Source organism: Podarcis muralis, chromosome 12 (assembly GCF_964188315.1).
Source record: "Podarcis muralis chromosome 12, rPodMur119.hap1.1, whole genome shotgun sequence".
Taxonomy (NCBI): Eukaryota; Metazoa; Chordata; class Lepidosauria; order Squamata; family Lacertidae; genus Podarcis; species Podarcis muralis.
This window is the reverse complement of record NC_135666.1, coordinates 6,154,050-6,178,643: the sequence shown is the minus strand read 5'-3', so window position 1 is coordinate 6,178,643 and position 24,594 is coordinate 6,154,050. Positions and strand designations below refer to the sequence as shown.

The window sequence follows — 24,594 nt, the reverse complement described above, 5'->3', positions numbered from 1 at the left end:
ACATTATAGTGCAAAGGCTATTCATCAGGAAATAAGGACCTGTTTTAAGTTTTTCATGTGCACTAAAACTCAGTCTAAGTTTTTTAAAAAATAATAATCTTATCAGCTAACAAACATGGATACATATGTTATAATGTTATTCTTTTAGTTAAATAAATTGTTTAAATTGTTATTGAGGAAATGATTCTTTTTCTCCTTCCAATAAAGTACAGCAGAAAAGATGCCCAAACATAAACAATAATTTCACAATCACCTGTCTATGTATTTCTAATAGTATAACCAAAACAGTAATTTTTGATACAACTGTAAAAACTACTCTGAAAATCTATTATTCCAAAAATGAAACCATCATCTGGTTGCAAAGATTAAGATTATACCAGCAAAAATGAGTCTTTCTATGAAAAAATTATTTAAATCAAGTCTTACTGACTAGTGATTGAAATCGATTGGAATTAAATCAAATCTACCCTGTTTGGAAATACAGTCATACCTCGGGTTACAGCCGCTTCAGGTTGCACATTTTCAGTTTGCGCACAGTGCTGAACCCAGATGTACCGGAACGTGTTACTTCCGGGTTTCGGCCCTCACGCATGCGAAGCACTAAATCACGCTTTGCGCATGCGCAGAAGCGCCAAATCGTGACCCGCGTGTGCACAGACGCGGCACTGAGGGTTGCGAACGTGCCTCCTGCACGGATCACGTTTGCAACCCGAGTGTCCACTGTAAACAATTTGCCACCAGCAGAACACAAGGAGAGCCTTCTGGATCAGGCCAAGGGCCCACCTAGGACAGAATCCTGATCTCACAGCGGCCAACCACATGCCTTTGGGAAGCCTGCAAGCTGGACACGAGTGCGAGAGCACTCTGTTCACCTGTGATTCCCGGCAACTGCAATTTGGAAGCATTTCTGCCTCTAAGAACGAAGGCAGAGCCATTGTGGCTTGGGGTGTTATGTACTGAAGTTCTCACCCTGGGCCAGCAGGGGGATACTGTAGTTAGTTATGCAAATAAAAGATTGAAAGCGATGTTCAGTGATTGGATAGTTACAGAAAGTTGTTACAGTTGCGTTGTACTGGAGCTCTATATAAGCAGGCTGACTGAACCCTTCAGTTCAGTTCTGTCCTGGCCTGTGAATAAACAAGAGCTGTTTGAAGAATCGCTGTGTCGTCTGATATGTTCACCCACAACTTAACACGGAGGAAGTCCACTTACTTTCCTGTTTCCTTGAAAGTCGCGTCCACCCAGGTGAGCTTCAGGTCAAAACTCTGGAAGGTGTTCCCCTAGAAAACGTTGAAATGCAGAATTAGATAAATTAACAGGAAGGGTTCGAAACCTGCGGGACCAGAGATTTTTAGAGGACTGGAGTAAATATCTGAACTATTTCAGAAAAAAAGTAAAAGTAATTGTAAAAATAATAATTGTAAAAAAAGTAATTGTAAAAAACAGATCACGCTAGAAGGATTGCAAGAAGTTCTGTAAGGAGAACTATGCGAAATATTGCAAGGAAGACTATGAAAATAATTATTAGTTAATGATAATTAAAAGTAATAGAGAAACTAAGAAAGGCAGAATAAGTGATTAAGAATAGAAAATCTTCAGAAGTTGTTGATGGAAGTCCAAAATACTGTATAAGATAATAAAGTATGTTAAATGACTGTTGGAAACGACATGTTTAAAATCAATAAAAAATTATATAAAAAAGAAAGAAAATGTTGAAATATTTTTCATTGCGGAGGTGGGGGGAAATTGATGACTTCCTCACAAATTTATTGGGGGGGGGGTAAAGGGACCCTTGACCATTAGGTCCAGTCGTGACCAATTCTGGGGTTGCGGCGCTCATCTCGCTTTACTGGCCAAGGGAGCCGGCGTACAGCTTCCGGGTCATGTGGCCAGCATGACTAAGCCGCTTCTGGCGAACCAGAGCAGCGCACGGAAACGCCGTTTACCTATTTATCTACTTTTGAACTGCTAGGTTGGCAAGAGCAGAGACCGAGCAACGGGAGCTCACCCCGTTGCGGGGATTCGAACCGCCGACCTTCTGATTGGCAAGTCCTAGGCTCTGTGGTTTAACCCACAGTGCCACCCGTGTCCCCCACAAATTTATTGACAGCTGCACAAATTATGATAGCTAGGAAGCAGAAGGGGCAAGCAGTATATAAAATGGAAGAATGGCATAAAGAGGTGTGGGATATAGCTACTAATGATAAATCAACATGTGCCATTAAGAAATGATTTTGAGGAGATGTGGAATTTGTACTGTTAAAACGGAAAGCGGTCAAACCATCGCAATAGGTGTTGAAATTTTGGGAGGTTGGATAGTTACAATGGAACGGTATCTGTGGCAGGGTGCACATTTTTATTCTTATTTATGTATGATTATTCCTTTGTCAAAAATATAAATAAAGAAATAAATAATAAGGGGGGGAACCGCAAGAGCAGAATGTTGCACAGTGTTGGTTTCGATGAGGCGAAAGGCCAAAGAGATTTAAAGCATCAGTTCTTCAACACGCCCTCAGCAACGCCAAGGGCGCTTTATAAATTTAATAAATAATAATAATGCGAGGAAAAGCTGGTGTGTGTTGAACCATGGGCGATTTGTTCCAGGAGCTCATCTGGATACTCAAGATAACCTCACAATTGGTGGAACGGTCTCCCTCGAGAGGTTCCTTGGAGGTTTTTAACCAGAAGATGGATGACTGTCATCAGGGATGCTTTTAAGCTGAGATTCCTGCATTGCAGGGAGTTGGAGCAGATGATCTTCCAATTCAATGAGAAATTGGAATTCCACCTAGATGCCCTGAAAACAGTACAGCAGAACGCGGTGAATGCAAAAGAAGAATCCCATTGTGAAGGATCTTTGGCCCTGTAGAGGTTGCTGAACTATAAAACGCAGGAAGTACCAACAGTGGAAGAATGATGGAATTCTCGGAGCTAGCCGACCTGACTGGAAGAGTCCGTGACCAGGAGTAGCAGGAAGAATGGACGAAATTCAACAACTATTTAGTTAAATATGTTAAGTTAAATTAATTGGAGGGGGACTTGCAAATACAGTGGTGCCTCGCAAGACAAAATTAATTCGTTCCGCGAGTTTTTTCGCCTTGCGATTTTTTTCCGTCTTGCGAAGCACGGTTTCGGAAAAGTTTTGGAAAAGCTTCAAAAATCACCAAAGTCTTCAAAAACCTCAAAAAAGGCTACCACACCGCATGCTATGAGTTGCTCCTCAAAGTCAAGTCGCAACTGTATTAACGGTGTTAAGAAAAAGGAAACAAACTTGCAAGACGTTTCCGTCTTGCAAAGCAAGCCCATAGGGAAAATCGTCTTGCGAAGCAACTCAAAAAACCAAAAACCCTTTCGTCTTGCAAGTTTTTTGTCTTGCGAGGCATTCGTCTTGCGAGGTACCACTGTACCGGATAGGCTTAGGATTTAAATATGCAATACGTGATGATTCAATATGTTGAATACTGAACTGGTTAGAAAGAAAGATGTTAAGCGATTAAGTAAATTTTATCAGAATACTGAATTGGAAAACCGTTAAAATCATATCCATTGAAACCCAACCATGGGGATACGAGGAAGTCACTTAACAATGTTAATTAGATTAAGGCTCAAAAAGGCTATGATTTATGTTTGATTATTTGTTTATGTGTTTATCTGTTTGTGTGCTTAAATATTTGTGAAAAAACCAATATTTTTTTTTTCAAAAAAAGAGAAGAAGTTGCTGAACTATAACTCCCATCAGCACCAACAAACATGGTCAATGGCCAGGGATGATGAGAACTGTTGTTCGGGAACATATGAAGGCCCAAAGATTCCCCACGCCTGGGTTAGGGCCATTGTTCCCTCCATTTCCAACGTTCAAGTTGTGGGTGCGAATCCTTACAGAGAGGAAACAGCGCCACATAAGCGCAGGAAGAATCTCACTCAGGTTTGTAGGAGTGTTCTCCTTAATGTTGCTTTAGGAAAAACAACGTTAAGGAGAAGGAGGGCACCAAACCACTGGCAACGACCAGTGGCTTCAGAATTCTGACCGGGAGGCAATGGAAAAACAGAGAGAGGAGAAGGTAAGGGGATGGAACGGCTTGAATCCTGAATGGGGAACTCTCCACACGGCAGCAATTTTTAGCACAGGTCAAAGTGCATCTGGACTCCTTACCTGAACCAGCACAAGGATGTCGTTGAAGAGCAGAACCCGGTCAGATCTTCCTGTGCTGGGATAGAGGGCAAGATTCCGGCTGTCTTCCAGCAGCCTCCTCTCAGGAACGCAAAGAACATCCTGGAATAACAGAGTTATTTCATCATTGCACGGTATACTTAAAGGAGTGTCTCCACCCCCATCGTCGAGCCCGGACACAGAAGTCCAGCTTCAAGGGCCTTCTGGTGGTCCTCTCATTGAGAGAAGTTTCAGGGAACCAGCCAGAGGGGCTTCTTGGTGGTGGCGCCTGCCCTGTGGAACGCCCTACCTGTTAAGTACTTAACCAGAGGTACCACTGTATTAATATACTTCTTCATTGTATTTCAGCTCAACAATTACAGTGGTACCTCGTGTTAAGTACTTAATTCGTTCCGGAGGTCCGTACTTAACCTGAAACTGTTCTTAACCTGAAGCACCACTTTAGCTAATGGGGCCTCCTGCTGCTGCCGCGCCGCTGGAGCCCGATTTCTGTTCTCATCCTGAAGCAAAGTTCTTAACCTGAAGCACTATTTCTGGGTTAGTGGAGTCTGTAACCTGAAGCGTATGTAACCTGAGGTACCTCTGTACTTTGATAAAATACATATTTTGTTATGTGCAAATGGCTTAAGATACCTATGACGTCCATAAATTACCATGCAGCATATATTCAACTCGAAAAACAGCGACAATTTGTTGTTGACAAAGGACAGCTGGACATATAAAGGGCCCCATTACCTTCAGTAGCTTAGGGCCACATCAAACCTAAATCTGGCCCTGAGTCAAGGTCTTTTGGACTGGCACCAGAATTCCCTTTTCCCCCAGCTGCAAAGTTTTTGAGCCATTGAATGTTTGAAACGCTTTGCATAGGGGAGCCCTTAAAGGTAAAGGTAAAGGGACCCCTGACCATTAGGTCCAGTCGTGGCCAACTCTGGGGCTGTGGCGCTCATCTCACTTTATTGGCCAAGGGAGCCGGCGTACAGCTTCCGGGTCATGTGGCCAGCATGACTAAGCCGCTTCTGGCGAACCAGAGCAGCGCACGGAAACGCCGTTTACCTTCCCGCCAGATAAACCTATTTATCTACTTGCACTTTGACGTGCTTTCGAACTGCTAGGTTGGCAGGAGCAGGGACCGAGCAATGGGAGCTCACCCCGTCATGGGGATTCGAACTGCCGACCTTCCGATCGGCAAGTCCTAGGCTCTGTGGTTTAACCCACAGCGCCACCCACGTCCCTCCAGGGGAGCCCTTAGACCTCTCCCAACTAATAATAATAATAATAATAATAATAATAATAATATCTTTATTGTCATTGCCCCCTCTCGGGGACAACGAAATTACTTTTTTCCCCTCTGTGACGCACCGTGAACTTGTGGCCCAGGGACTTCCAGAGGTCCCTGGTGAGATTGGCTTCATCCAAAGCTTGGCAAATGAACAAGTGAAGCTTTGCAAACCCTTCAGCAGCTTCGGTCACTTCTTTAACCATGTTCTGTGAGGTGGGGATAAAAACAACAGCAACATAGCTCTTCAGAAATCTTTCCTTTTTTAAAAAAAAACACACCCAAAAGGCAGATCTACGCCACTGGAAAAGTGGATGTTATTTATTTATTATATTGTATTATATTATTGTTGTTTTGTTTGCATAGTAGCATACAACTCCTACCACACAAAAATCTAGCTCAGGAAGGATGCTGAGAATTGTTAAGAGACCGCAACTACTGCAGTGAGAATATTAATGGCCCAAAAATGGAAGCAGGAAGAACTACCGACTCTGGAAGAATGGAGAATGAAGTTAATGGATTATGCAGAACTGGACAAACTAACTGGAAAAATAAGATATCAACGGGATCACAAGTTCATTGAGGTCTGGGGAAAATTCTCTTGAGTATTTGAAAAGTGTATGTGATGAGCAAACAACGCTAGTGGGTTTTAAAGAAGCTTTGTGAAAGAATAAGGAATATTGCAAGAATGCAAATATGTTCGTAAAGGTATTTTAAAAGGCGATACTAATTTTGGGAATGCGTAGATAATAAATTTAAATACGGATGATTGTCAGAGAAGCTGAGGGAAGTCCAAAAGAGAAAAATATGTTAATTGAGAATTGTTAATTGGATGGCGGAAATGACTGGCAGAATCCGAGACCAGGGAGAAGAGTCGGTGGAAGAAGACTGGAAGAAATTTAAAGACTATTTACAGAAATATTGTAAAATTAATGAATGTTAGAATGGTGTTGGATTGAAATTAAGTGGTTTCTAGCTGTAATGGTATAAAAGAATATGAAAAACTGGTTTTTTAAATAGGTAAAAATTTAATGTTATAATAATTTAAGATTAAAGATCAGGATAAAATAAGGAGGGAAAGGAATTGCTGAAATAATAAATTGAACTGGAATACAAAAAAGGGAGGTATGAGGAGGTCCGGGAAACAAGTAAATGAAAGATAAGTGATGAAAAGATTGAATTGTGTTTTAACTATTTTTATTTTGTATTTTTTTTCTTTTTTCTTTTTCATTTTGTAATATTGTAAAAACCTTAATAAATATTTATTTTAAAAAAAGAGAATTGTTAATTGGAGATATTTGTGTAAAACTTAATAAAAATTTATTTTAAAAAAAAGAGAGAATTGTTAAGAGACATCCTACCACCAGTCCTCCACTTTTGGCACCATGCATAAAATTGCAACCTATCTGAACACATAATGTCCATTCCACACTTACAAGGAATCAATGTTTTACCCTGTGGAACTCCCTGCCCATTGACATTCGGCACCTTCGCTATACTATTTCCCAGCACCAAACCTTTTCTGCTTTGGCAAGCTTACCCCGGATGCATAAACTAAATACAATTTAGTTTTTTCCTGCTATTTCAAACTCCTTGTATTATATATATTTTGATTTTTCTCAGGCCACATCGTTTTTAACTTCTGGTTTCTGTCCAAAAAGTGTACGTTATGTAAACCACTTGGCAGTTTCTTTACAATACAGTGGTACCTCGGGTTACGTTACCAAAATAAAATAAAATAAAATACAATATGCACAGACAAGTCTAACAGCTTATTTTTAATTATCTTTATATATCCTTTATTTATTTATTCTTGCATTTCCTCCAAGGAGCTCAAAGTGATGCGACGCGGTTCTCCCCCTCCTCAATTAATTATTGGCAAAACCTATTGGTGTTTCACAACTTTCTGACGTTACAGGACCTTAGCCAGACCTAGCAGAGGAAATGCAGAATCCAAGGAAGCAATTGGCAACTTGGCTGCAGACAGGATAGACGAAGCAGCAACCAGGAACTTGTAGTTAGGTGTTGATTATATACAGTGGACTATTTGTCACGCTGGCCACGTGACCCGGAAGTGTCTGCGGACAGCGCTGGCCCCTGGCCTCTTGAGTGAGATGGGCGCACAACCCTAGAGTCTGTCAAGACTGGCCCGTACGGGCAGGGGTACCTTTTCCTTTATTTACAGGAACAGTACACGGATCTTTTGCTAGCTCTGTCTGACATGACTCACAACTCCTACACTGACACACAGAACAATGAACCTCTGAACTCCCAGTTAGTGGCCATTAATTATCACTCCCTTGAGAGAGCTTGACCAATCAGGGAGCGGTCTCCATGTCACCGCTATCACCAGGCAGACTTACTCCTTCAGATTGCCTTCTGGCTGTCTGCCAAACCTTAATTGACTCTGTGTGAGTAGCTGCACGTACACAGTTTCCCAACATTAATCCCCCAAACCACAACGCCAACTCTGTGAGGTGGGTAAGGCTGAGAGGTAGCGACCGAGCCAAGCTCACCCAGTGAGCTTCAAGGCCAAGTTGGGCACGCAAACCCAGGTCCCCTGAATCCTAGGTCCCAGCGCTCTAACCACTATGCCACGCTGCTTAGCGGAAGGCGTACAGGAATCCTATACCTGGCCAGGAGCTTCCTTGAGTTGGGAGAAGATCAGGCTGTACTTCTGGAGGTGCTCCCAGAAAGGCTTGTGCAGCACAGTGTGGAGAGCGACAGCGATGGACGTCCCCGGGGAGAAGTCGGCGAGGAACTGCTGCAGCGACGGCTTGTGACTCTTCCAGAAATCACTGCAACGATTCAGAGTTGGCAAGACAGAAACAAGCTGTGACCGGTGTGGGATGTGAAACACAAGAGCAGTCAAGTACAACATTCCTAGAGTGAACATGTTGACGCATGGGGAGGAAGGTTTGTCCAGCCAGCAGGTAAACTTCCTGTGTCCTTCTGGGCTGGGACAGACTTCCTCTGCATGTGACTAGAGGTGGGCGTGGCCTCACCTGTGCAGGTAACGACAAAAGCACACGGCAGGGCAGCCATCTCTCTCTCTTTGACTACATGCATTGAAGACGCAACATCTACTTAGCCAAAGATGCTCTCTTGGCCTCCAGCCAAGAGAGGACAAAGGGACTGTCTCCTTATGAGATAGTTTCCAGGTGTATGTTACTTTTCTAAGCTAAGTCTGCCTTCTGGGATCCAACTGTGAACAGAATGATGTGTGAATAAACCTTTTTATACTTTTATAGAAGACTGTGTCGTGTCTTATCTTTTATGAGGGAATAAGGCGCCTGCTTCTTGGGAGAAAAGCAATGACAAACCTAGACAGCATCTTAAAAAGCAGAGACATCACCTTGCCAACAAAGGCCCGTATAGTTAAAGCTATGGTTTCCCCAGTAGTGATGTATGGAAGTGAGAGCTGGACCATAAAGAAGGCTGATCGCCAAAGAATGGATGCTTTTGGATTATGGTGCTGGAGGAGACTCTTGAGAGTCCCAAGGACTGCAAGAAGATCAAACCTCTCCATTCTGAAGGAAATCAGCCCTGAGTGCTCACTGGAAGGACAGATCCTGAAGCTGAGGCTCCAATACTGGATGCTGGACCAGATGGGCCACTGGCCTGATCCTGCAGGGTCTTCAATAATAATAATAATAATAATAATAATAATAATAATAATAATAATTTATTTATACCCCGCCCATCTGGCTGAGTTTCCGCAGCCACTCTGGGCGGCTCCCAATCAGTGTTAAAAACAGTACAGCGTTACATATTAAAAACTTCCCTGAACAGGGCTGCCTTAAGATGTCTTCTGAATATCAGGTAATTATTTATCTCTTTGACATCTAATGGGAGGGCGTTCCACAGGGCGGGCGCCACTACCGAGAAGGCCCTCTGTCTGGTTCCCTGTAGCCTCACTTCTCGCAATGAGGGAACCACCAGAAGGCCCTCGGCGCTGGATCTCAGTGTCCGGGCTGAATGATGGGGGTGGAGACGCTCCTTCAGGTATACAGGACCGAGGCCGTTTAGGGCTTTAAAGGTCAGCACCAACACTTTGAATCGTGCTCGGAAACGTACTGGGAGCCAATGCAGGCCTCTCAGAACCGGTGTTATATGGTCCCGGCGGCCACTCCCAGTCACCAGTCTGGCTGCCGCATTCTGGATTAATTGCAGTTTCTGGGTCACCTTCAAAGGTAGCCCCACGTAGAGCGCATTGCAGTAGTCCAAGCGTGAGATAACTAGAGCATTCACCACTCTGGCGAGACAGTTCGCGGGCAGGTAGGGTCTTAGCCTTAGCACGCTACAAGCCACACCCACCTTTTATTCCTGGCAGCATGGTCAAAGACTTGGGTCACGACACAACTGGTGAAAGTGGAGAAGTACCTGTTTAAAATAAATCCGGACAAGCATTAGGCTGCGTGTCTGAGCTCCCCGGGACTGAAGCAACGTTGCAGATGTTTTGCAATGCTCTTTTACAAAAGTTTGATGGGAAGGTCAGGGCAAGCTAACAGGTATCTAAACCCATTTGCACATAACAAAACATGTATTTTATCAAAGTAATTGTCGAACTGAAATGCAATGAAGAAGTATATTAATAGTGAAATACAATGAAGAAGAAGTATATTAATTCAGTGGTACCTCGAGTTACATACGCTTCAGGTTACAGACTCCGCTAACCCAGAAATAGTACCTCGGGTTAAGAGCTTTGCTTCAGAATGAAAACAGAAATCGTGCGGCGGCAGCAGCGAGAGGCCCCATTAGCTAAAGTGGTTCTTCAGGTTGAGAACTATTTCAGGTTAAGAACGGACCTCCAGAATGAATTAAGTTCTTAACCCGAGGTACCACTTTAGTGAAATAATTATTAAGCTCTTACTTAAAATGATTTTTATTCATAGCTAACTTAATAATGCAAACACATGGGCATTTGGCAATAATAAAAGTTATTTTGATAAAATATGTATTTTGTTATGTGCAAATGGCTTTAGATACCTATTAGGCCCATAAATTAGCATATAGCATATATTCAACACAAAAAACAGCGACAATTTGTTGTTGACAAAGGACAGCTGGACTTATAAAGGGCCCTATTACCTTCAGTAGCTCAGGGCCTCATCAAACCTAAATCCGCCCTGGTCTCACAGGTCCTAGTCCATCACTCTTAACCCAAAGCTTTCCAAACTCTGTGTCACAACACATTAGTGTGTCGGCTGCAGTGTGTAGTCGCACAAACGCTCCTTGTGCTCCTCCCGGGGCTGGCCAGTTTGCTAGCCAAACTGAATTACTGCGTCACAAATTGACGCACGTCTAAAAAGTGCAACGCCAACAGGAAAAGTTTGGAAAGCTGTGCTCTAACCGCTACGCCACGCTGCCTCCACGGGTTTGCGGTTGTACTCACTGGATGTAAGCGTCAAGGAACAAGTCAGCTTTCTGGGCCAGGTACAGGTCTTGGATGCTGACGGATTCTGACACGCCGAAGGTTTGCCTCAGAGTTCTGTAGCTCTCCTCCGCCAGGTCCCAGATGACTTGGAAGCGGTCGTTCAGCTCGTCCAAGATCTTCGCGTTCTCAGAAGACCCTTTGGCGCAAGCGGGGAAGGTAGGGCAAGGAGCAAACATTAAATCAGGGGTCAGCAAACTTTTCCAGCAGGGGGCTGGTCCACTGTCCCTCAGACCTTGTAGGGGGCCGGACTATATTTTTTTGGGGGGAAATGAACAAATTCTTATGCCCCACAAATAACCCAGAGATGCATTTTAAATGAAAGCACACATTCTACTCATGTAAAAACACCAGGCAAGGCCCACAAATAACCCAGAGTGGCTGGGGAAACCCAGCCAGATGGGCGGGGTATAAATGATAAATTATTATTATTCATTATTATTATTATTAGCAGTGCTGCACCTGCGCTGCCGGGCAGTTTGCTCCCTGCTGCAGCCACAAGCGGAGGACCGCGCTGCCATCCATACGGCATACATAGCAGCGCACACACATGCGCTGTACATAGTGGCGCTGTGCATGCGCTGCTGGGCGGTTTGCCCGGCCCTCGACACACCACACCGGGTGCCGGAGAGCCTGCCTTCGCCCCTGGCACAGAGTGTGAAATTTCAAGGCCAGGATGCCCACGCCACGTTCGCCCTCTGTGCTCACCTGACTGCAGGAGGGGCTGGAGGACGACGCTGTTTATCCGAGCAAGGCAGGCCGAGAAGGAATCCTCCGTCCTAAGCAGTGAGGCAGCGACGTCTGTGATGCTCATGTCCTGCCAGGGATCAGGAAATAGGGGAGAACACAAAAGACTCCAAATTAGACCGGAGCTGCACAATGAGAATAAAAACCAGCCACCCAGCTTGCTGTTTATGAAGCCCCATCCCAACCCAAGTAGCCTGAACCACGTTGAACAAATCAAATTAGCAAATCTTTATTGGCATATACAGTGGTACCTCAGGTTAAGTACTTAATTCGTTCTGGAGGTCCGTTCTTAACCTAAAACTGTTCTTAACCTGAAGCACCACTTTAGCTAATGGGGCCTCCCACTGCTGCCGTGCAATTTCTGTTCTCATCCCGAAGCATAGTTCTTAACACGAGGTACTATTTCTGGGTTAGCGGAGTCTGTAACCTGAAGCGTATGGAACCTGAAGTGTATGTAACCTGAGGTACCACTGTATTCCAGCAGGGTTCGGAGCAATAAAAGAACTCAGCATAATTTGCATCGGACACTTAAGTTAACGTTGTATAACATTCACAAATCCTCATTGCGCATTGCAGAAACCTCCATTTTTCAGAGACACGGTTGATGGAATCTTTCAAGGAGTTGGAGATGGCGTTTATAAGTGGTCCACATTTCACAAGCACACAGTAAGGTTGGTAGTACAATAGCTATGTAAACAAGCATTTTGGTTTCCCTGCGAATATCCCGGTCCTCAAACACTCTGCACTTCAATCAGGAGAAAGCTGCACTCGCAGAGCTCAGGCCAGGCATAGGCAAACTTGGCCCTCCAGATGTTTTGGGACTACAACTCCCATGATCCCTAGCTAACAGGACCAGTGGTCAGGGACGATGGGAATTGTAGTCCCAAAACATCTGGCAGGTCAAGTTTGCCTATGCCTGGCTCAGGTGATGATGGATTTCGGCATCAATGTCGGCCCTTGTGGAAAGATAACTGCCCAAGGAGTTGAGGAAGGGGGACCTACACATTTTGCATCTGGCACAGAGCCACTTCCTTTGTTACCTTAATAGCCCATCACCTCACCAGGAAGCTAGCCTGGCAATTTCAGGGATTTCCAATACCTGCTTAGATTTTAACACTTGCTGGATACAGAGATTTGAAGGGAGCCCAAGCATACAACCTAATCCCCCTTTAAAAAAAAAAAACAACAATAAGGACTGGCAACACTTTTTCCAGAAATGAATATTTTCCTATTTCAGTGTTATAAGCCTAGCTCCCCAATTTGGTGCCCTCTGGGTAATGTTGACCCTTTGACCGTGCTTGCTGACAGCTGATGGCAGTCATAGCTTGACAAAATCTGTAGGGGGGAAGGCTACTGGGGAATCCCATTGCAAAACCCAGCTGAAGAAACACCGCTGATTCAGAGCCATTTTTAGAAAGCTTTTTCACCAGAAGTGGTATGATTAATGTGGGAAACAGGAAGCCGCAGCTTATGATGGTCAGTTGATAAATTAACTTTCATTCTCCCCCACAGTTTGCCACCAAAAGGATATCGGGAAATCCTTTGCAGTGAGCGAAGGCAAATCTAACAGGATGGGGGGAGAGATATTTTTGCATATTCAGGGTACCAGTAAAGGAAATAAACTACAATGCCATGATTTCCCCCCTCCCTGCTTGCTTCTACTTAGTGGGTTCCCAAATTAGTCCTCAGTAGCTGCAGTTTCTGTGTGCAAAAGCCCTTGACTGTGTCGACCGCAGCAAACTATGGCAAGTTCTTAAAGAAGTGGGAGTGCCTGATCACCTCATCTGTCTCCTGAGAAATCTCTATGTGGGACAAGAAGCTACAGTTAGAACTGGATATGGAACAACTGATTGGTTCAAAATTGGGAAAGGAGTACGACAAGGCTGTATATTGCCTCCCTGCTTATTTAACTTATTTGCAGAATTCATCATGCGAAAGGCTGGGCTGGATGAATCCCTAGCCGGAATTAAGATCGCCGGAAGAAATATCAACAACCTCAGATATGCAGATGACACAACCTTGATGGCAGAAAGTGAGGAGGAATTAAAGAACCTCTTAATGAGGGTGAAAGAGGAGAGCGCAAAATATGGTCTGAAGCTCAACATCAAAGAAGCTAAGATCATGACCACTGGTCCCATCACCTCCTGGCAAATAGAAGGGGAAGAAATGGAGGCAGTGAGAGATTTTACTTTCTTGGGCTTCATGATCACTGCAGATGGTGACAGCAATGAAATTAAAAGACGCCTGGAAATTAAACCATGAAATTAAAAGACGCCTGCTTCTTGGGAGAAAAGCAATGACAAACCCAGACAGCATCTTAAAAAGCAGAGACATCTCATTGCCAACAAAGGCCCGTATATGCGTATAAGCTATGGTTTTCCCAATAGTGATGTATGGAAGTGAGAGCTGGACTATAAAGAAGGCTGATCGCCAAAGAATGGATGCTTTTGAATTCTGGTGCTGGAGGAGACTCTTGAGAGTCCCATGGACTGCAAGAAGATTAAACCTATCCATTCTGAAGGAAATCAGCCCTGAGTGCTCACTGGAAGGACAGATCCTGAAGCTGAGGCTCCAATACTTTGGCCACCCCACGAGAAGAGAAGACTCCCTGGAAAAGACCCTGATGTTGGGAAAGATGGAGGGCACAAGGAGAAGGGGACGACAGAGGACGAGATGGCTGGACAGTGTTCTTGAAGCTACCAGCATGAGTTTGACCAAACTGCGGGAGGCAGTGGAAGACAGGAGTGCCTGGTGTGCTCTGGTCCATGGGGTCACAAAGAGTCGGACACGACTAAACGACTGAACAACAACAGCTGCAGTTTCACCTGCCCTGCACCGAAAGGGTGTCGGAGAATTGCAACAGAAACAGGAGTGGAAATCACTTATGTTCCCCGACTCCTCCTATTTCTGGAATGCAAGTCAGTCCAACAGATCTGCTGATATCTGCTGCTTTCTTTTTCTTCCCTTCTTTTTTGGTCTTGTTGACTTGTTAACAGAAGAAGCATGCAAACGTTACAAAAAGAAACAGAAAACAAAGATTCGATCTTTTAAACCAGAAATCACCACTGCCTGGAAGCACAAATGTACAAAGCAGCAGGGATAATGAAATATTGACTCATAACCATTTTTTGTTGTTGAAAAATTCTCCAGAGAGTGGGGTATTTATAGAGGTCGTGTAAAAAGAACACTGTCAAAAGATCAATCCGTTGGCAGGTCTTGATTGAGCTGCGGTGTGTTAATAGGATAACGGTACAAAACAAAATTTATAGTAACTCAAACAATATGGAGAAAGTAAAGTTTAAGAGCGTGTTTAAGGAATTTAAATCAGGAATGCAAGGGGAATGATCAGAGGTCTTGACAAATTTCATCACAAATGGATGTACAAAGCAAGTATTAAGTTAAAGCATGGGTAGGCAAACTAAGGCCCGGGGGCCGGATCCAGACCAATTGCCTTCTAAATCCGGCCCATAGTCGGTCCAGGAATCAGCGTGTTTTTACATGAGCAGAATGTGTGCTTTTATTTAAAATGCATCTCTGGGTTATTTGTGGTGCATAGGAATTTGTTCATTATTTTTTTCAAAATATTGTCCAGCCCTTCACAAGGTCTGAGGGACAGTGGACCCTGGCCCCTTGCTGAAAAAGTTTGCTGACCCCTGAATTAAATAGTGAATAACTGTTTATTTTTATTTCTCATTTTGCCTATAATATCTATTGTAAAAGGTAAAGGGACCCCTGACCATTAGGTCCAGTCGTGGCCGGCTCTGGGGTTGTCGCGCTCATCTCGCTTTACTGGCCGAGGGAGCCGGCGTACAGCTTCCGGGTCATGTGGCCAGCATGACTAAGCCGCTTCTGGCAAACCAGAGCAGCACACGGAAACGCCATTTACCTTCCCGCCGGAGCGGTACCTATTTATCTACTTGCACTTTGAAGTGCTTTTGAACTGCTAGGTTGGCAGGAGCAGGGACCAAGCAACCTCCCGTCGCGGGGTTTCGAACCGCCGACCTTCTGATTGGCAAGTCCTAGGCTCTGTGGTTTAACCCACAGCGCCACCAGCGTCCCTTAATATCTATTGTATACTTCTGTTATAAAGTTTTCAATCAGTAAAGCACTCAAAAGACTCATAACAAAGATTCCCTTTAAAATAACCAAGATATAGAAAAAGAAAAATCTCGTCCACTTGTGAGTTCCATCATTCTTGAGAATAAAGGTTCTATATAGTCTTAAATGAGACAGACATTTGCTTATACTGGTGGCCTTGAACGGCCAGAGGGGCACCAGGTTGGTGATGCTAGGTTGGTGATTTCCCCCTTCCCTTTTCCTGCTGGGGGGGAAAAAGCATCTCTGAAATATACTCAGAGTCGCAAAGTGATTTCATGCTCTTTATTCAGCTCATAGTGGTGAGGAGGAATGAATGCAAGTCCCCTCAAAGTGTATCTGCTTTATATACATTATTTACACAATGGGCTGCACATGATTGGCTAATTCCGGAATTCTACTGTAAGCCAATCAGGTTGTGGATTCACTTCTATCTGGAGCATGATTGGGTAGTTCCTGCCAACCAATCATACTGCTGCGTTCTTCTAGGACCAATCCGACTGCTGCCTTTTGGATCCTATTGTTCTAGGACCAATCAGACTGCTGCAGTTGGGATCCTATTCACTCGGTACATAACAATCTCCCATTGTTAAGGCACAAGAGACTTCTCTTCCAGGAAAGACAAAACAAAAAACTGAACAGGTATTCAACCTTATTCAAGCCTGGTTTGAGTTTTAAACTCAGGAAACCAAACAAAGCCAGGTGTGATGCAACAGGAAAAAATGTGCATCAAGCCCATTCATAAGAAGCAGCTCAATGCGTACACCGGCCTTTCGCAAAATGGGGAACTTTCACAGCGGCCGTCATTTCATTCATTCACTTGTTCCATTCTTTCAGCCTTCCGCTAGCCGGTCCCAGTCAGATGTTGCTGGAATACAGCTCTCATCACCCCCCAACTGTTGGGTCATGCTGTCTGGGAGCTAAACAGGGTCACTGACAGTCCCTGCCGGCAGGCTCACCATCTAATAGACGCAGCACAAAAGGAAAACGGAACTGGGAGGGAAGAGGTGAGAAAGCGAATTCAGGTACGATGCCTTAAAAGCTAAAAGAAAAAAAGAAAGGGAAATGATGGAAGGATAATCTGCATCTACAGGACAGAAAGGGAGAAAGAACAAAGTCTTTTGAGGAAGAATGAGACCTTGGGATGGTGGAGCTGGAGGAGCGAATATTCTGGGCAGTGAGCTTAGCACGAAGTAAGTAAGTTTGCCTGCCGTGGCTGGTGGAGAAAGGGCCCTGAAAAATCTCTTAATGTAAGGGATCTGGCACCCTCTCAACTGTGCTGGACTACAAATCCCATTAGCCCTGACCATTGAGCATGCTGGCTGGGGGCTGGGGGGGAGTGGGGGCCAAAATCTGGAGGCCACCAGGTCAATGAAAGTTGAATATTTCAACAGTCACTGTTCAGACTTGACAGCAGAAAGTCACCCCCAGTCCAGTATGTGACATTTTTTTTTGGGGGGGGGGACACACCTCGTGAGTCAAGTTTCAGGGGAATGATCATCAATTGCCATATTTCGAAAAGTAAAATTCCTGACACCCGCAAAGTGTTGAGCTTTTTGGGGGAGACCCCCCCCAATATTACCCTTTTTACTTTTACTTTGGGAGCTGTTTTCGCTGCTTTTTCCATCGCATTGCCATACATCTGGGTTCCCCTGATGTTTTGCCAGCAGGATTCCCCCCTGACCCCATTTACACACCCGAAAACCAGAACATTTTTCTTATTCTATATTAGACCCATAACAGGAAGGAATATTAAGTTGGCTCTTGTAACAGCTGTTGGCTAAAATCAGGAAACATGCCAGATGTTAACCATGTCGCTGGAGTTGGTGAGACCTGTCTGTGGTCCAGATCTTTATTTCTTTAACATTGTTTTGTGTGGGGTTTTTTTGGGGGGGAAACCCTCAAGAAATTCACCTCTGCATCTCAACTAAAAGCAGCTTGCAATAAATGAGTTTTCAAAGCCTGCTTTAAAATGTTATTAGTGATGGAACCAAATGGGTATCGCTTGGGAATCTGGAGCCAATACCAGTGACCTTCAAATTGCAAGCTTTACAACAACCCTGCAAGGTAGATGGGCATTCTTCCTCCATCTCCAATGGTAGGCACAAGGCTGGAGGAAGCCACAACCTCACAGCCTAAGGCCAAGAAGCAAGTTCATGGCAGAAGACAGATCTGCCACTGGGTACCTCTTGAATCAGAACTAGCCTTGAACACCACTCTAGACAGCTCTGGAAGATATCTTCCTATATGCATAGAAATGTAAGGCTGTCGTCACGCAACACCCATTAGAGCATTTGGAGTGCATCTTCAGAATCCAGGATTTGTATGAAGTCAGGCAGGGGGAAGGAAAGGGGTGAAAGGCAGGTTGCAAAGTGGGTTAATGTAGGGGAAAAGATAGATGGTGAATAGAGCAGACAGGGGTGTAGCCGCGTCTTTTTTGTGTGTTTAGCTGCGGTTCTTGCATTGCAATGGGTTGGACTAGAATGGGGTCAGCAAACTTTTTCAGCAGTGGGCCGGTCCACTGTCCCTCAGACCTTGTGTGGGGCCGGACTATATTTTGGGGAAAAAATGAACAATTTCCTATGCCCCATAAATAACCCAGAGATGCATTTTAAATAAAAGGACACATTCTACTTATGTAAAAACAAGCTGATTCCCAGACCGTCCATGGGCCGGATTGAGAAGGCGATTGGGCTGGATCTGGCCCCCGGGCCTTAGCTTGCCTACCCATGGACTAGATGACTTTCAGGGTTCCTTCCAGCTCTCGTTTTTATTACACATTTTGTATTTCTGTCTTGTATTTTTATGCTGCGAACCGCCCTGAGACAGAATCCTAGAGTTGCTGAAATAAATGGACTTTCCTACGATATTCCAATTTTTCGAGTTTCACCTGTAGAAACCTTCACAAACTCCTATCATGTGGCTTGCAATCTTCAATCTAGGATCCCAGATATTATTTTTCCACTTGCAGGAAGTTTTATATAAGCATTAAGAAGTCATTCTTCCATCCCCATGCAGTCCGACTTGGTACACTCCTCTGGGAGTTTTACACACACACACACACACACACACACACACACACACACACCCTACAAGTATCGGCTGGTCCCCACTTATAACCCCAAAGTGAATCCTTGAGTTTCTGGCGAATGAGCAAGCCTTTCTCCCAGCCTTCCGGCTTAAGCCTCCCACCTGGCCCAGCCTTCCAGGGACGCCAGTCCCTCCCCATGACTAACTCTCCTGGCATCTGTTTACTCTGCAAGAGTTAAGGCTGGATTCCTTGGCCTAGCCGACATCGGTAGGAAAGCTTCCATTCAAGCCCAAGGAAAGAAACGAAAGAGGTAAAAGGGAAGAAAAAGCAAGTTTCAGCACAGACAAAAACTGCCCCTTTCCGCTGCCAGGAAAACCTGAGTTCAAGCCCAAGGAGGGCGCCCCGCTGTCTCCCGGTTCTGAATGGGAGTTTCGCCGCTCCGGCACGATTCACATCATAGGGAACAAAATGCAAGACATGAATCTTCCAGCGCTCAGCTTCCTTGTGCACAAGACCTAGCGTTATGAGAGGGAGAAAAGCGTTTCTCTATACAGTAGTACCTCGGGTTACATACGCTTCAGGTTACATATGCTTCAGGTTACAGACTCCGCTAACCCAGAAATAGTGCTTCAGGATGAGAACAGAAATTGTGCTCCGGCGGCACGGCAGCAGCAGGAGGCCCCATTAGCTAAAGTGGTGATTCAGGTTAAGAACGGTTTCAGCTTAAGTACGGACCTCCGGAACAAATTAAGTACTTAACCCGAGGTACCACTGTATCCGCTTTCTTTGTGCCATGCATAATTCTATAAACTTCTAGTACATTCCCTCTGACTCCAATCCCCCCCCCCCAAAAAAGCTGCAACTTTTTTCAAAGGGGAAACGGCTCCATCCCCATGATCGTTTGGGCTGCTCTTTTCTAAACAGAAAGTGTCGATGCCCAAAAGCTGAACCCAAACGCCACAGCACCGCACTTCCTATTTGTGATTCTCAGAAAGTGCAGCCCAGAGGAACACCGCCTCCAATTGAATGAGAGACTGCTGCAGTGTGCTCTACGTGGGGCTACCTTTGAAGGTGACCCGGAAACTACAACTAATCCAGAATGCGGCAGCCAGACTGGTGACTGGGAGCAGCCGCCGAGACCACATAACACTGGTCCTGAAAGACCTACATTGGCTCCCAGTACATTTCTGAGCACAATTCAAAGTGTTGGTGTTGACCTTGAAAGCCCTAAACAGCCTCAGCCCAGTAGACCTAAAGGAGCATCCCCATCCCCATCGTTCAGCCCGGACACTGAGGTCCAGCTCTGAGGGCCTTCTGGCGGTTCCCTCCCTGCGAGAAGTGAGGTTACAGGGAACCAGGCAGAGGGCCTTCTCGGTGGTGGCGCCCGCCCTGTGGAACGCCCTCCCACCAGATGTCAAGGAACTAAACCACTGACTTTTAGAAGACATCTGAAGGCAGCCCTGTTTAGGGAAGTTTTTAATGTTTGGTGTTCTGTCGTGTTTTTATTATTCCGTTGGGAGCCGCCCAGAGTTGCTGGGGAAACCCAGCCAGATCGGTGAGGTATAAATAATAAATTATTATTATTATTATTCCAAGGAAAAACACACAACAACAGTTCCACCCGACCTGTCAGGAATTTCTTTCTGACTTCAGGTACTGGCGACCCCACATCAGAGGAAAACCCACCCAACTGAAACATCTCAAAAACAGAACCTTCCTGATGCAATGCCACGCTGCTCAGTTCCTCCAATGCCGCCGTCCCCGATGCCTCAGAGGAAATGGGGAAAATCCATTTGGTGCTCCAGTGAGCAAGGCACAAACGACTTGTCAAAACCAGGGTGTAGGGTGGCACACACAAGGGATCCTTGCAAAAGGTTGTCAAGGCCAGCTTGTGAGGTTTTCTGCACGTATTTTGTTTTAGAATTTGTAGGTCTCACAGGCAGAAACCCAGACATACAACCAAATTCCCACGCTGCAAATACACGTCCTTTGCTTCACCAATTCTGCATTATCCCATGTGTAAAGTTAAAGGGACCCCTGATCATTAGGTCCAGTTGTGGCCGAATCTGGGGTTGCGGCGCTCATCTCGCTTTATTGGCCGAGGGAGCCGGCGTGCAGCTTCCGGGTCATGTGGCCAGCATGACTAAGCCGCTTCTGGCAAACCAGAGCAGCGCACGGAAACGGCGTTTACCTTCCCACCGGAGCGGTACCTATTTATCTACTTTCACTGGTGTGCTTTCGAACTGCTAGGTGGGCAGGAGCAGGGACTGAGCAACGGGAGCTCACCCCGTCACGGGGATTCAAACCACCAACCTTCTGATTGGCAAATCCTAGGCTCTGTGGTTTAACCCACAGCGCCACCCACTTTAGATGTCAATAAATTGTAATAATAATAAAAAATAATTACTACTACTACTTTACCACACATCAGGTGCAAATGTAGGCTGCATACATACCATATATTCAAAGCACATTTCTCACCCCCCCCCCCCAATAATCTTGGGAACTGCAGTTTATCCCCACTGAGCTACAATTCCCAGCACCCTTGATTCTTTTTTTTCGTGGGGTGGAGTTTGAAATGTATGGTGTAGATGCATCCACAGGCTTGGGGGGGGGGGAAATCTGCCAATTTCTTTTAGGTCCCCCCCCCCATTTTTCCAGTCTTAAATTCAGTATTCCACACTCCTACAGCAGCTTGCAGATTTTTAAATACGTCAGCATTTTTCAAGCACACACATTTGTGCTAGCAATTCCCCCTCGTACAATACAGTTCTGCGTATTATTTTACCGTACTCTCCCATAACATACCCATTTTGGCACACATTTCCTGGCCAAAGAGCTGCACTGCAAAATGGAGAGGGAGGGCACCTGTAGTTTCACGTTACGGTGCAAACGGAATTGAATTTCGACCCCCTATCCTCGTGCAGATGCCAGGCACAAGGTAGGGCGAAATATCACATGCTTCAAAAAGAACAAAATCCAATAGCAATAGATGGAGAGCGTGTCCTTTTCTCCCAGAATCCTAGAAACTCAACAAAGCTGATGGGCAGACAAAAGTCAAGGACTCCTCTGCGCAATGCAGAACATGCGGAACTCACTGCCACAAGGTGCCGTTGGTGACGGCTACTAGCTTGGAATGCTACAAAAGGGGATGAGACAGAAATCACAGAGGAGAGAGTATGTTCCATCTCCATGCTCAAAGTCCACTGAATTCCAGGAAGTTTGTTGCCTTCATGTCCTGCCAAGAACATCAATAAGGTCTTGGTGGTAAAAAAAAGAAGTAAAGGACCCCTGGACGGTGAAGTCCAGTCAAAGGAGACTATGGGGTTGCGGCACTCATCTCACTTTCAGGCCGAGAGAGCAGGCGTTTGTCCACAGACAGCTTTCCGGGTCATGTGGCCAGCAAGACTAAACCGCTTCGGCGCAACGGGACACCGTGACGGAAACCAGAGCACACGGAAACGCCCATTTACCTCCCCACCACAGTGGTACCTATTTATCTACTTGCACTGGTGTGCTTTCAAACTGCTAGGCTGGCAGGAACTGGGACAGAGCAATGGAAACTCGTCCCGTCGTGGGGATTTGAACCGCTGACCTTCCGATCGGCAAGCCCAAGAGGCTCAGTGGTTTGGACCACAGCACCATGGTGGATGAGGCCAATGGCTCCTCTATTTCAGCATCCTGTTATTGCGGTACCCAACGAGATGCCCATTTACAAGAAGGCAGCAAGCGACAACCAGCTCTTTCTTCTTAATGCATCGCTCCCTCTGGAATAGCCATACAGCCAGACTCTTCCTTTAACAATACAATCCTCTCTGTGAGTCTACTCAGGAGCAAGCCACCTGAATCCAATTGAGGGAGGTATACTCCCAAGTAAATATCCTTCTTCCCCTCGCAAGCACTTGTTAAACCGGGATACACATTTAAGCCAATTCGGTCAACCTAGACTGCATCATCCCGCGCTTAAAAATAACAGGAAAACCGCCTCTGATTTGAAATAGCGCATTGTAAAAGTTTTTAAGAAAAGGAACCAGCTAGGCAAACCAGCCTCCATTGCGTCCACATCCTAGGTGGCTCCTACTTCTAGCAATCTACAGGCTGCCTGTTCATCAGAAAGCAGTCTGCCCATGCTCTACAGTCCTGTTACTTCGGAAGAAGCCAGGCTTGAATCCGACTCAGGCTCCTTGCTTTCGAGAAGAGAGGGCAATCTAATTCACAGATGGCCCGATTTCACAGGCCGAGGCAGTGAGGGGTCTCAGTCGCTACTGAAAAATCCCAGCTGGTCAAAAGGGGGTTGGGCTAGATATCCCCTGGGGCCCAACTCTACGATTCGAAAAAAAGAAGACGGAAAAACAACTTGCCTTATATTGAAAGCAACATAGCTTGCGTGGTTCGTTGCCGGCGGCACCTCTGAGCAGTTCTGGGCAGCTTTTCATGCCTGTCTGTTTAAGAACCTGCGATGCCACTCCCGCCCGCCTCCCACTGCCAAATTTCCTTTTCTGTTCAGCTGCAGATCCTGCTTCCTGGATGACACACACACACAGCACACACCCGCCGCAGCCCAGAGGTACGATTACAAAACCATCCCAGGCAGAAGGTTTCAAGCCAGCCCCACAATTCGTTTCCTCCTTCGTCCCGCCTGTTTACAAACAAGCCTTACTGCCTGTAGTCTGGCGAAGGGCAAGCATTTAGTTTTAAAAGATCGGGAGCCTGGGAGGAAGATTTAGGCCAGGAGTCAGCAAACTTTTTTTTAAAGAAGAAGAAGATTGGAACATGTTTATTGAATATATGGGGGTGGGGTTGTGTATATTTGAAAACATTGACAGCATTAAGATAAATTCAGTGTAAAGAAGTTCTGATGGATGTACTGTATTTTTCACTCTATAAGACGCACCAGACCACAAGATGCACCGAGTTTTGGGAGGAGGAAAACAAGAAAAAAAATATATTCTGAATCTCAGAAGCCAGAACAGCAAGAGGGGTCGCTGCGTAGCGAAAGCAGCAATCCCTCTTGCTGTTCTGGCTTCTGGGATAGCTGCGCAGCCTGCATTCGCTCCGTAAGACGCACACAAATTTCCCCTTACTTTTTAGGAGGGAAAAAGTGAGTCTTATAGAGCAAAAAAATATGGTAATAATGGAATACTGAATGGTTTAGTTTATGTAAAATATGCAGGGATTTATGTTATGCAAAACAAACCATGGAAAGAGAAGAAGGGAGATCATTTATATTTTAAGGTTGTTTAAATGAATACTCTAAATTGTAAAACAGAAAGGGAGCCGGTCCACTGTCCCTCAGACCTTGTGGGGGGCCAGACTATATATTTTTTTGGGGGGGTGAATGAATTCCTATGCCCCCAAAATAACTCAGAGATGCATTTTAAATAAAAGCACACATTCTACTCATGTAAAAAACACCAGGCTGGCCCCACAAATAACCCAGAGGTGCATTTTAAATAAAAGGACAGATTCTACTCATGTAAAAACACGCTGATACCCGGACCGTCCGCGGGCCAGATTGAGAAGGTGATTGGGCTGGATCCGGCCCCCGGGCCTTAGTCTGCCTACCCATAATCTAGGCTGTAGCTAAACTGCCACGCCAAAGCGGCTGAGGAATTTACAGAGGGGTGCATCTTGAACAAAGGAGCTTTGAAAAGAGAGAGGCTGGCATTTTTTAAAAAGCCAGTGCGAAAAACGCTGAATTGAAACTTATGGAGAAGAGCAGTTTTGTCAACTCTGGCCAGAGAATCGGGCCAGCGGCCCATCTAGTCCGGCATCCTGTTCTCAGAAAGTCGTCCAGAGAGGGAAAGACGCAAACAGAATCCCAACACAAATGCACAGTC

The 24,594-nt window shown here is 45.3% G+C and overlaps 1 protein-coding gene across 4 annotated transcripts in view; it reads right to left on the bottom strand.

Moving 5' to 3' along the window:
* The window catches only part of ALS2CL (ALS2 C-terminal like), an 88,732-nt gene that overhangs the window by 34,284 nt on the left and 29,854 nt on the right, over window positions 1-24,594 (bottom strand). For 3 of the 4 annotated variants that reach the window (XM_077936674.1, XM_077936676.1, XM_077936675.1), the window contains exons 2-8: window positions 11,590-11,698; window positions 10,843-11,020; window positions 9,765-9,830; window positions 8,080-8,245; window positions 5,531-5,656; window positions 4,154-4,273; window positions 1,213-1,280 (exon numbers count right to left, since the gene is read on the bottom strand). In XM_077936674.1, coding sequence (XP_077792800.1) covers window positions 1,213-1,280; window positions 4,154-4,273; window positions 5,531-5,656; window positions 8,080-8,245; window positions 9,765-9,830; window positions 10,843-11,020; window positions 11,590-11,698 — 833 coding nt within the window. Of the gene's footprint in view, window positions 1-1,212; window positions 1,281-4,153; window positions 4,274-5,530; window positions 5,657-8,079; window positions 8,246-9,764; window positions 9,831-10,842; window positions 11,021-11,589; window positions 11,699-23,115; window positions 23,270-24,594 lie in introns of those variants that run through there. The other variant, XM_077936673.1, reaches the window with a different exon arrangement.